This window comes from Enhydra lutris, unplaced genomic scaffold, assembly GCF_002288905.1.
Source record: "Enhydra lutris kenyoni isolate GAN:26980312 unplaced genomic scaffold, ASM228890v2 scaffoldscaffold10, whole genome shotgun sequence".
NCBI lineage: Eukaryota > Metazoa > Chordata > Mammalia > Carnivora > Mustelidae > Enhydra > Enhydra lutris.
The window spans coordinates 3,574,585-3,586,442 of NW_019154094.1; the positions used below are offsets into that span (position 1 = coordinate 3,574,585).

Sequence of the window (11,858 nt, forward strand, 5' to 3'; positions counted from 1 at the left end):
ACTGGTTTCCTGTCACCCTTCAAAGATGACAAATTCCTTTTTAAAGTATCATTACAAACTCTGACTTAAACACATTGAGTGAGTTTCAATCCATTTTAAACATATCAGCTGGGTTTCAATCCATTGCAATTAACGTCATCACAGAAGCTCAATGGTCCTCTCTGCGGCTGGTAGAGCCTCTTCAAGCTGGCTCCCGAGGCCTTTGGGCCTGACCCCAGGAGTCTCTGATGGCCTCCTCGCTATCTGCTGGGACAAGGTGCTCCAGGGTCATCTCATACACTTCCTGACCAGACCTAGAGCCAGCCATTTCTCCAAGAAGTCCTGGTGTCCATGAGGGAGGAAGTGTGTTTCCAGACCACCATCTGGGTGCCAGGGGCGCTCACAGCAACAGGCTTAATCATTACCTCAGGGCCTTTACAGTGAACAGAGCTACAGAAATGTTCTTTTTGTAGTTTTATTAGCCTCCCCTTTGATCCGCGTGGAACTTGTTTTTGTATTTTATTGCTGGCCTGCTCCCGAGGCATCTCTCGGCCAATTTATACCTCATGTTCCTTTTATGAGAACTTCCAGAAGAAATTTCTCCCTGCCACTGCCTAGGAATGTTCACTGCTCTCAGCAAGGGGCTAGACACCAAACCTGCAGCCAGACTTATTCCTCTTATTGCTTTGGCTGCCAGGAAGCTGCGGGATGGGAGGTCAGGGACCTGGAGCCTGAGGAGGACCCTCAAGAGATCCCAAGGACTTTCTGTAGCCACCTTTCCCCCTAGCCTTACACTCTTCCTGACTGCCTGGTCATGACACTGACCTGCTTGCCATTTACAGGCACAGGTGCTTTTCCGAAGCCACATCAATAGCAACCCATAAGAGGCCTCAATGACCTCGAGACACTCACTGCTCCCTGCAAAGCAATGCTTCCCAGCAGGGTGCTGTCAGAGCTGCCCTGATGACTCAGGAAAGAGCCCCCTCCCTGGCTCCATCCTGACAATGAATGGCCCCTGATCTGCTCAGATGCATGGCCACAAGCCAGCACCCTCCCTGAGAGTAACAAGTCTGAAGGCTGTCACAGCATAACTATATGGTTCCTTCAATCTGTCAGCCTGGCTGGGGCAGAGATGGCCCAGGCCTCCACACAGCTCAGAAGGCACTGAAGCCTTGTTCCGAATGCAGACGGAGTCAGACACAGTGGGAGTGCTGCCATCGCCACACCCCACCCTCCTACACGATAGGCCTAGACTGACTTTCCAAGAGAAATGACCATCCTTCCCCTGGACAGGAGAGCATGTCCTCCAACCTGTGGGCTTGCACCTCTGGCCCAAACTGGTGGGGACAACAACCCACGATGAGAAGAGGCCTGTGGTTCTCAGAGGGCTCAGAAAGCACACACCCAGACAGGGGAAGCAGGGAAGCTCCTCCTCTCATGTTGGGACAAGGAGAGACATAACTGAATGCTCCTCTGAGAAGGCCCCAGCCCTGGCTGCAGACCAGCCCACATGGGTGGAGGATGTATCCCACGGCTCCCAGGACAAAGTCCACAGTCTATAGCCCCTCCACACTTCCCTTTCACTGCTCCCCACACCCTTTCTTCACTCCCCGCAAGCCTGGAGGGTCCCATGCTGGCCCTCGGCTCAGCCTGGAGGGCTGGTGCCTCCCCCCCACTAGCCACACCTTCCCCGCTGACCACGGGTCCCACCCATGGAGCTGGAGGGCAGTGGTCAAAGTAAGGTGGCAGCTCCTGCACCCTACCTTTGATCTCCAGCCACTGCTCGTAGTCTTCCTCCTCATCCTCATCAGGAGACTGGAAGACACTTGGGCGGCTGGCCACGGGCAGCTGCTTGGCGTGCACATAGTTCTTCACCTGGCCTGGTGGGCTGCTGATGAGCGGGGGCCTCTTCGTGGTGCGTGGGGGAACACGAGTGGGGGCGCTGGGCGTGCTAGGTGGGGCATCTTGGCATAGAAAGAAAGACACCCATGCTCAAGGTCTGAGACGCACATTTCCCCATCTTCTCCCCTAACATGCAGGCGTGAGTGCATTAAGTAGGGCTGAGTCCTTGGCTTCCAGCATGGTGACTGGCAAGGGGTGGGCACTGAGAGAGGACGCCATCCTCATTTTATAGAAGAGGACACTAAGGCTCAGAGAAGAATGACTTGTCACGGTCACGCAGCCTGGAACAGAAAGGCTGAGCTCTGCAGGCAGCAGCTCTGGCAGAAGACTCCCTAACATCTGAGCCCAGGGATGTGCCAGCTCCTCTGGGTCAGGCCTGAATCCCCACACCTGGCCATGACCATTCCTCCTGCCGGTGGCAAGCTGGAGACAGCCTACTCCGGGCTTTTCAAACACAGCTTCCGGCCTAAGATCCTGCATCGAAGGGCTAACATTCTTCCTCCCTCTCTGTGGATGAATTTCGTCTTAGGTTAGTTAGGTTAGGTTTCTTAGCTATTTCTTAGACTGACAAAAACTGAAGGTCAGTTTTGCCAGCAACTTTCTTACATTAAAAGTAAGCTGACTGAGGGGCGCCTGGATGGTTCAGTCAGTTAATGATCTGACTCTTGATTTTGGCTCAGGTCATGATTTCGGGGTCTTGAGATCTGGTGCCACTATAGGCTACCCGCTCGGTGGGGAGTCTGCTTAAGATTCTATCTCCCTTTTTTCCCTACCCCCACCCATGGAGGCACTCTCTCTAAAATAAATGAATCTTGGGGCGCCTGGGTGGCTCAGTGGGTTAAAGCCTCTGCCTTCAGCTCAGGTCACGATCCCAAGGTCCTGGGATCGAGCCCCGTCGGGCTCTCTGCGCAGCAGGGAGCCTGCTTCCCCTTCTCTCTCTCTCTGCCTGCCTCTCTGCCTACTTGTGATCTCTATCAAATAAATAAATAAAATCTTTAAAAAATAAATAAATAAATAAATAAAATGAATCTTTTATAAAAAACAAAATTTTTTAAAAAATTAAAAAAATAATAAAAAACAAAATTAGGGGGCACCTGGGTGGCTCCATCAGTTAAGTGTCTGCTTTTAGCTCAGGTCACGATCCCAGGGTCCTAGGATTGAGCCCCGCATTAGGCTCCCTACTCAGTGGGGAGTCTGCTTCTCCCTCTGCCTCGCCCACTCTCTCTAATGAATAAATAAAATCTTAAAAAAAAAAATTAAGTTGGGGTGCCTGGGTGGCTCAGTCAGTTAAACACCTGCCTCCGGCTCAGGTCATGATCTCAGGGCCCTGTGTAGGGTTCCCTGCTCAGCCCCTCCCCCCTATTCCTGCATGCTCTCTCTGAAATAAAAATAAATAAAATTTTTAAGAAATTAAGCTGAGGGGCGCCTGGGCGGCTCAGTGGGTTAAAGCCTCTGCCTTTGGCTCAGGTCATGATCTCAGAGTCCTGGGATCGAGCCCCACATTGGGCTCTCTGCTCAGCAGGGAGCCTGCTTCCTCCTCTCTCTCTGCCTGCCTCTCTGCCTACTTGTAATCTCTGTCAAATACATAAATAAAATCTTAAAAAAAAAAATTAAAAAAAATTAAGCTGACTGTTAAACTGTACAACCAGATATGGGGGGACTCCCTGTAGTGAGGGATTCTCACACCTCACATGTCCAATGGAGCTCCTATGGACCAGGTGGCCCTCCCACCTATGGATAGGGTCCCATCCCTCAAACCTAAGTTGCTGCCCTAACCCATGATGTGATCCCACAGCCCTAATGTTGGTCTGTAATCCTCAGGGGAGCTTCCCTGGTGTAATCTGAAACTGGCCCCTATACTCAGAGAGCAGGAAGAGACCACAGAAAAAGGAAACCACTCCAGGTTAGTAAGTAGGTGTAATAAGCAAAAGGAACTTACATATGAGGCTTGTCTTGGGCAGCAGCAAAATGAATGGATCCCTGCACCCTCCCACCAAATCTTGAAAGTTTATAGAGACCTCAAGTGGGTTCAGTCACATATACTCACAGATGTTCTCAATACCACAGCACTCTCTCAAGGCTATGTACTTGGAATAGCTTCCAGGAGTGGGAAAAACAAGGGGAGCCCGCATTTTAAGTACAGGGGAGGAGGCAAGGGGCCGCTGAGTGCCAGCCAGGGTCCAGCTCACTGGCCAACTGGAGGGCACATCTTTTCCATGACATTCCCCAACACCCGGGGCGTTTTTAGTCAGGCCCCTGCCCGCTAGACTGAAACCTGGCTTATGTGTCTCTGCTCCTTTAGGGTAAGCACCTTGAAGGATGGGTCTATGCTCTCCCCTTGGTCAGGTACTGTAGGATGAACAGAATTCATCCCAATCAATATGGGATCAGAGGAATAAGTGTGAGGCGGGGCCTGCTATTACTGTGATGCCTAGGGACCCCCAGAGGAGAGAGCCAGCAGGGTGAGTCGCAGCAGAGGGAGACTCAGGAAATGGGTGAGAGCACTCACCTGTGCTGGTCTGCGCTTTCTGCAACTTCAGAAACTGCTGCAAGAAGCTGCCATCATTAGCAAACTTGTTGGAAACGGAAGAGTTGTGTGCATTCGCAATTCTAGACCCAAGACAGAGGACAGAGATGGTGAGCCACAGAGGAGGGGCAGGGGTCTGTCTCTCCCATCTCAGCCCCACACCCATCCCACATTCTCACCTAGTGGGACCCAAAACCCTCCCCCAGAGAGTGGGGACTACTAAGTGCACAGAGCAGCCTTCGTAGTAAAATGGAATAATGTTGCTCCAGTCAAAGTGATACTATCTATATTGACAGCTCAGAAGCACCTGCCCCGCCTGCATAGCACCTGCGTCCTTGTTAACTATTTGGGCTGTTCCTGGCTCCCATGTCTATCTCCTCAGCTAGATATCAGAGATTTCCTAGGCAGGGCCTGTGTGTCTATACCCACACGTGACTGCAGTTCAGGGCCTGAGCCAGACGGCGCTTCTGTGGGTATCACCGGTGCACACCAAAACACCCAAAGCAATAATTTGGTAGAAGAATTAAAGGGGATTTTATATTCTTACTATTTTTACACTCTCTTTTGTTTGCAAAAGTTATGCTTAAACATCTGTTTTCAACAAGTCAGCAATAAAACAAACTCAGGAGCCCAAATGTTTAATTCAAATTCATTTTTCCTGATCATAACGGTGAGGGAGGTTTATTATGGAGCAAACAGGAACGTAGGAAAATGGAAAGCAAAGGGAAACATCCAGAAGAGTCTCTTCCCTCAGAATAGCCATTACTAACTCTTTGGTATATTTCTTTTATTTGTCTCCTAATTAGAAATAGAAGGAAATAAGGCTACAATCATAGTATATATCCTACTTCTTCCGGTTTCTACTATAACATACCACCCTGCCCCAAACTTCAGAAATTGCTCATATATGTTGCTTTCAAGGCCACACAACCCTCTAACTTTTGTTATTAGTTATTACTAGTACTTATATAATTGTTATATATTACATATCTTATTATTATAACATAATTATCATTATTGTTACAGTGACACATCCAATAACTGGTAAAGGCTCAGGGAGCCCACAGGCCTAGGGTTTTTCCTTCAAAATTAAGTTTTATTCTTCTAAAAATTGTAAAATTCTAAAAAGTCTTATTCTTTTAAAAATCTGTTATAATGAACTAAAAATGGAAACAAGTAGCACTAGTTAAATAAATCACAGGACTTCCACTGGGCAGATGAAGCAGCCCTGAAAACCGAAAATTCTAGAGATAAAGCAATAAAATGCAACGTTAAATGAAAAAAAAAAAAAAAAGCAGGATATAAAACTACAGGGGTGGTTAAGAATCCCACTCTTGACTGCTGCTTAGGTCATCATCTCAGGGTGAGACTGAGCCCGACATCATTCTCTGCACGGAGCCTGCTTAAGATTCTCTCTCTCCCTCCCCATCTCCCCCTACCCTTCCAACCCCACCCCTAAAGAAAACCAGACAACTACAATGCGGCCTTATTTATGTCAAAAAAATATTTGAATTAAAAATTGTTAGGGGCGCTTGGGTGGCTTAGTTGGTTAAGCAGCTGCCTTGGGACAGAGCCCCACATTCGGCTCCTTGCTCAGCGGGAAGTCTGCTTCTCCCCTGTCTGCCACTCTGCGGGCTTGTGCTTGCTCTCTCCTCCCCCACTGTGTCAAATTAAAAAAAAAAAAAATTGTTAGGAAAAAACATCAAGGTGTGCCTGGGTGGCTCAGTCATCAAGAATCTGACTTTGGCTCAGGTCATGATCCCAGGGTCCTGGAATTGAGCCTCACATCAGGCTCCCTGCTCAGCAGGAAGGCTGCTTCTCCCTTTCCCTCTCCCCAAGCTTATGTTCCCTTTCTCACTATGTCTCTGTCAAATAAATAAATAAAATCTTGAAAGAAAGAGAGAGAGGGAGAAAAAAAGAAGAACCCACTGATGGGTGTCTGGGTGGCTCAGTCAGTTAAGCATCTGCCTTGGGCCCCCTGCTCCTCCCCCCCCCCCTTTGCTCATGCTCTGTTGCTCTCTCTCTCACAAATCTTAAAAAAAAAAAGGAAAAAAAAAGAAAAAAACCAACAAAATGCTAACAGCACTGTTTCTGGGTTGCAGCGTTATAATTCATTTTGGTTTTGCCTCGTATTCCTCTCCTTCAGTTTCCATAAAGTCTGCCACATATACGTAAAGTTGTGCAGTTTTTTTTTTTTAAAGATTTACTTTTTTTTTTTTTAAGATTTTATTTATTTCTCAGACAGAGAGTAGGCAGAAGGAGAAGCAGACTCCCAGCTGAGTAGGGAGCCGGATGCAGGGCTGGATCCCAGGACCCTGGGATCATGACCTAAGCCGAAGGCAGACACTTAACCGACTGAGCCACCCAGCATCCCAAGATTTATTTATTTTTTAGAGAGAGAGAAAGAGTCCACGCAAGCACAGCAGGGAAGGACAGAGGAGAGGGAGAAAGTGTATCAAGTGGACTCTGTGCCAAGTGTGGAGCCCGAAGTGGGGCTTGATCCCACAACCCTGAGATCACCCACAACCTGAATCAAAACCAAGAGTTGGATGCTCAATGGACTGCGCCACCCAGGCACCCCTGTAAAGTTTTTTTTTCCCCCATACAAAGGAGAAGGTTCTGCTGACCCTGCCCTTGTCCTCATACTATGAATATCTCCCTCAAGAGGGATGGAAAGAAGGTGGAGACAATGAAAAACAAGAAAACACCTCGGGGCAGCAGCAAGCAGCAAATGAATCCCACTTGAAAACCACCCATTAACAGATGGTAAGAGATATTACACAGCCTTTAAAAATTCTGGCTCCTGGGGTGCCTGGGTGGCTCAGTGGTTAAGGCCTCTGCCTTCGGCTCAGATCATGATCCCAGGGTCCTGGGATCGAGCCTCACATCGGGCTCTCTGCTCAGCGGGGAGCCTGCTTCCTCCTCCTCTCTCTCTCTGCCTGCCTCTCTGCCTACTTGTGATCTGTCTGTCAAATAAATAAAAATCTTAAAAAAAAAAAAAAATTCTGGCTCCTGATAAAAGGATAAACAACACAAGGTCCATCCACACAGAATATTATTTGGCCATGAAAAGGAATGAAGTCCTGACGCTTTCTAAAAAGTGATGAACCTTGAAAGCATCCTGTCCAGTGAAAGAAGCCAGGCATAAAAGGCCAAATGTTTAAAATATGTAGATCAATCCACAAAGACGGTAAATTAGGGGCTGGCAGGGGCTGGGGAAGGAGGAAATAGGGAGTGAATGCAAATGGGTACTGAGTTTCCTTTTGGGATGACACAAATGTTCTAGAACTAGATATTGGTGATGGTTGCATGACATCGTGAATTTACCAAAAAATCACTAAATTGTATAGTTTAAAAGACCAAGGGCGCCTGGGTGGCTCAGTGGGTTAAAGCCTCTGCCTTCGGCTCAGGTCATGATCTGAGGGTCCTGGGATCGAACCCCGCATCGGGCTCTCTGCTCAGCAAGGAGCCTGCTTCCCTTCCTCTCTCTGCCCGCCTCTCTGTCTACTTGTGATCTATCTGTCAAATAAATAAATAAAATCTTAAAAAAAAAAGACCAACTTTATGACATATTAATTATATCTTAGGAAGAATAAAACTTAAAAATTACAATGGTTCTAAAGAGTTGCGATCCAGGGAAAAGCTTTTCTTTTAAAGAGTTGAGGGGGATGGGGTGCCTGGGTGGCTCAGTCGTTAAGTGTCTGCCTTCGGCTCAGGTCGTGAGCCCAGAATCCTGGGACCAAGCCCCACATTGGGCTCCCTGCTCAGCAGGAAGCCTGCTTCTCCCTCTCCCACTCCCCCTGCTTGTGTTCCCTCTCTCACCGTGTCTCTCTCTGTCAAATAAATAAATAAAATCTTTTAAAAATAAATAAAATAAAAAGTTGAGGGGGAAGTAGCACATGAAATGGATCATAATTTTGTGAAACAAAGCAAAGACATGAGGTTAGGGTTAGGGTTAGCAAAATGGTTGCCTTGAGGCAACTTGAATGTTTATTTCTTCAGTGAGAAATTCTAACACTTGTTGTTCTATGCTTTTACAGTTAAAGAAATAACCTTATTTCCAAAGCTACCTGTATCATGCATCCACCTGCCTGATGCTGGTGCTGGGATCCAGCTGCTTCCAGGAGACCTACTTGGAAGCATGTCTATAGATCTCTCCCATCTTGTGCAAGTCCTTCTATAACCCTTGGGTAAGAGCCACAAGCCCACTGACTGACAGATCACTCCATATCCAGTCCCCACATTCATAAGTGCCTTGGAGATCCCAGGCTCTGAGTTCCCATTAAGAATAAGGTCTAAGAAAAAAAAAAAAAAAAAAAAAAAAAAGAATAAGGTCTAAGGGGGCGCCTGGGTGGCTCAGAGGGTTAAAGCCTCTGTCTTCGGCTCAGGTCATGATCTCAGGGTCCTGGGATCGAGCTCCGCAGAGGGCTCCCTGCTCAGCGGGGAGCCTGCTTCCTCCTCTCTCTGCCTGCTTCTCTGCCTACTTGTGATCTCTGTCTGTCAAATAAATAAATAAAATCTTTAAAAAAAAAAAAAAAAGAATAAGGTCTAAGTCCTGCCCTCAATGACGTGCCACAGATTCTTAGAAAAGGTGGGAGCTGAGACAGCTCTGTAGAGGGTTTAACATACTCCACGCTTCAGACCCCAGAGGAAGGGGCCTGCCTCTCTGACTGTCAATCTCCACCCTGAAATTCTTGGATCTCGTCATCCTAATTACACCAGCCCTGCTCAAAACTCTTGGGTGCCCTGAGCATTCTTCCTCCTCCTGCTTGGCTAGGAGACAACCACTTTGATGCAACAGCTTGAGCCGCCTGACACACGAGGGCTCTCTTTCCTTCCTGCCTTCTACAAGAGAGGTCTTTCCCTGCTTCCTCAGTGGGCTGGCTCTGAGAACGGAGAGCCTCTGCTGGGCCCCCACAGTGGCTCCTGCACCAGGGAACACACTGCCTCATGTTACCCACTGGCAGCTCTGGGGGTAGAACTGGCACCCTCTTCGCTAGTAGACCATGAGCCCCAAAAGGGTAGAGATGGGAGTCTGGGGTTTTGTTCCGTGCTACATCCCTGGCCCCTAGCCCACAGCTGGTCAGCAGTAAATAACTGGTGAATATAGGCAGGCCATCCTCTGAGCTCCCACATGACACCTGTTTCTCTCTTGCCATCTGAGCCTTCTGAAACAGAGCATCTGTGTCACTCCTTGCATCACCAGGTTGTGACCAGGTGCAAGAATACCCAGACTGCCCTTGAACACAAAACCCTCTGCCAGTGACCCTCTAAGACCCCAGCCCAGCTGCAGGGGGAACTTACTCGCCAGGATGTGGGGGCTGAGGGCTGATGACCACCTGATTCTGCTTGGCTTTCTGCTCCATTTTGGCTTCAATTTCACGTTTCTTCTGAGCAATGAGCTCTTCCTGGTGAAGGATGTTCATGTTCATTTTTCCGGACTTGGGAGGAGCAACCCCAAACCACCGGTTAGCCTTTCCTGAGGAGAAAAACTCAGATCAGAAATCATCTTTGTTCCATATACATGTACAGCGGCTGCTACAGGAGCAGCCCAGTTGCGGCTGCCTGCACCAACTGACATTCAAATGTCAACTTCTTGATTTATTCCATGAATATTTACTGAGCTAATGTACCAGGTGCTCAGTTCAACCAGAGAAGGGATCTCTGCCAATGTGGGTCTCACCTTGGGCGAAGAAGGCAATAGACTTACACCCAAAAAGCAGCTGTAAAATTGTGATAAGAGCTCTTTGCTAGAAACCAAAAAAGGGATTAGAAGAATGATAGATGAGCACCTATACGGCTAGGGCAGCCAGAAAATAACTGTTAGAAGAGAAGACATTTAAGTTGAAACCAGAAAGATAAAGGGCCAGCCTCCTGAAAAGCCACCTGGGGAGCTATCTGGGCAGAATAAGCAGTTGCAAAAACCTAAAGCATGAGGCACTAGGTGGCCCAGTAGTTAAGCGGCTGCCTTCAGCTCAGGTCATGATCCCAGGGTCCTGGAATCGAACTCCGCATCGGGCTCCCCACTCAGCAGGAAGCCTGCTTCTCCCTCTCCCACTCCCCCTGCTTGTGTTATCTCTCTCTGTGTGTCTCTGTCAAATAAATTTAAAAATATCTTTAAAAAAAAAAAAACAAAAACCTAAGGCAAAAAGAAGGCTGGTATATGCAAGGACCAGCAAGGGCCCACTGTGGCCAGAGCGGACTGTTTAAGGAATGAAAGTGGGGGGTGCGAGATGGAGGAGTCTAGGTTTTACTTTAAGGGCTCTATGGAGGAACAGAGGAGTATTAAGCTGACAAACAGTATTTTAAAGATCATTCTGGATACTAATTGTCGAGTGCACGATGGCAGCAAGAAGACCAACAAGGAGGCTTGGATGGTGTCTTGGAGGATGATGGTGTCTTAAGATGAAGGTGGGAAGTGTAAAGATGGAGAAGACACCTCAAAGGTTCCTCATGGGACTTAGACTAAAATCCAAATTCTGAAAGTTGATTTTCAGGGCCCTGTGAGAAAAGACTCCCCTTCTCACTTCCACTTCATTCTTGACATTCTTCAAAATGACAACCCCGTCACACCCCAAAGACTTTGCACTGGCTGTCACCCCTTTGTGTGGGAAGGCCTGGAGGGCAGAGCTCTGCCCTCCAAGCCTTCCCATAGCTGCCGTCTTCTGCCTAAAAGGCCTTCTTTCACCACCCAATATCAGCAGCCTCCACCCCGATTCTCTCACATCATTATAACCTGTGTCTTTATAAATACTTCCTCTGGGTGCATTGTCTGACGGCCCAGCAGAAAATAACCTTCAGGAAAGTAGGACCCTTTTGGATTACCACTGCATCCCCAGCACCTAGCATAGTGCCTAGCACACAGTATTTGCTGAATGAATGCATCCCAGTCTTGGGGGCCGGGGGCCGCTAGGGCTAGGAGAGAGTGAAGGGCAAGACCTGTGGTAAAGTGGGGGCTCAAAAGACCGAGAAAGTGTGTAGATAGGGTGCTAGAGCAGTTCGAAAAAGCAGCTTTTTCGCAAAGTGGACACAGGCCAGATCACGGCTGCTACGAACAGAGGGGCGCAGGACAGCCCAAGGTTGCTGCTGTTTCGGGGAACAGAGCTCTGAACAGTCCTGAAGGCGATTATTCGGGAAAGGGAGAGCAGGGCCGACCCAGGGGCGGCCTTTATGGAACACCAGGCGCCCACAGCAAACCCGGCGGTGGAGGCAGCAACTGGGTCTGGGGTCTCGGGAGACGGGGAAGATGCAGAAGCCTCCGCCCTAGGGACTGAGGCGAGGGGCCCGTGGGTCGGGGCAGACCCGATGGGAAGACGAAACCGCGACGCATAGCCCCGCTGCCCCAGCCGGGCGCTTGAAGGGAGGCGGGGGCTGTTACCTGCAACATCCCGGTTGTCCATCTTGAGACTCACACAATCCCACAATGCTCCGGTTCCACTTGAAAAGGCTT

The 11,858-nt window shown here is 48.7% G+C and overlaps 1 protein-coding gene across 1 annotated transcript in view; it reads right to left on the reverse strand.

Annotated features, from left to right (window-relative positions):
- The window catches only part of LOC111144011 (SURP and G-patch domain containing 1), a 32,088-nt gene extending 20,256 nt beyond the window's left edge, over nt 1–11,832 (reverse strand). The window contains exons 1-4 of the mRNA XM_022498071.1: nt 11,787–11,832; nt 9,713–9,887; nt 4,391–4,491; nt 1,743–1,943 (exon numbers count right to left, since the gene is read on the reverse strand). Coding sequence (XP_022353779.1) covers nt 1,743–1,943; nt 4,391–4,491; nt 9,713–9,887; nt 11,787–11,808 — 499 coding nt within the window. The 5' untranslated portion in view covers nt 11,809–11,832. The remainder of the gene's footprint in view (nt 1–1,742; nt 1,944–4,390; nt 4,492–9,712; nt 9,888–11,786) is intronic.
- Nucleotides 11,833–11,858: the final 26 nt, after the last annotated feature.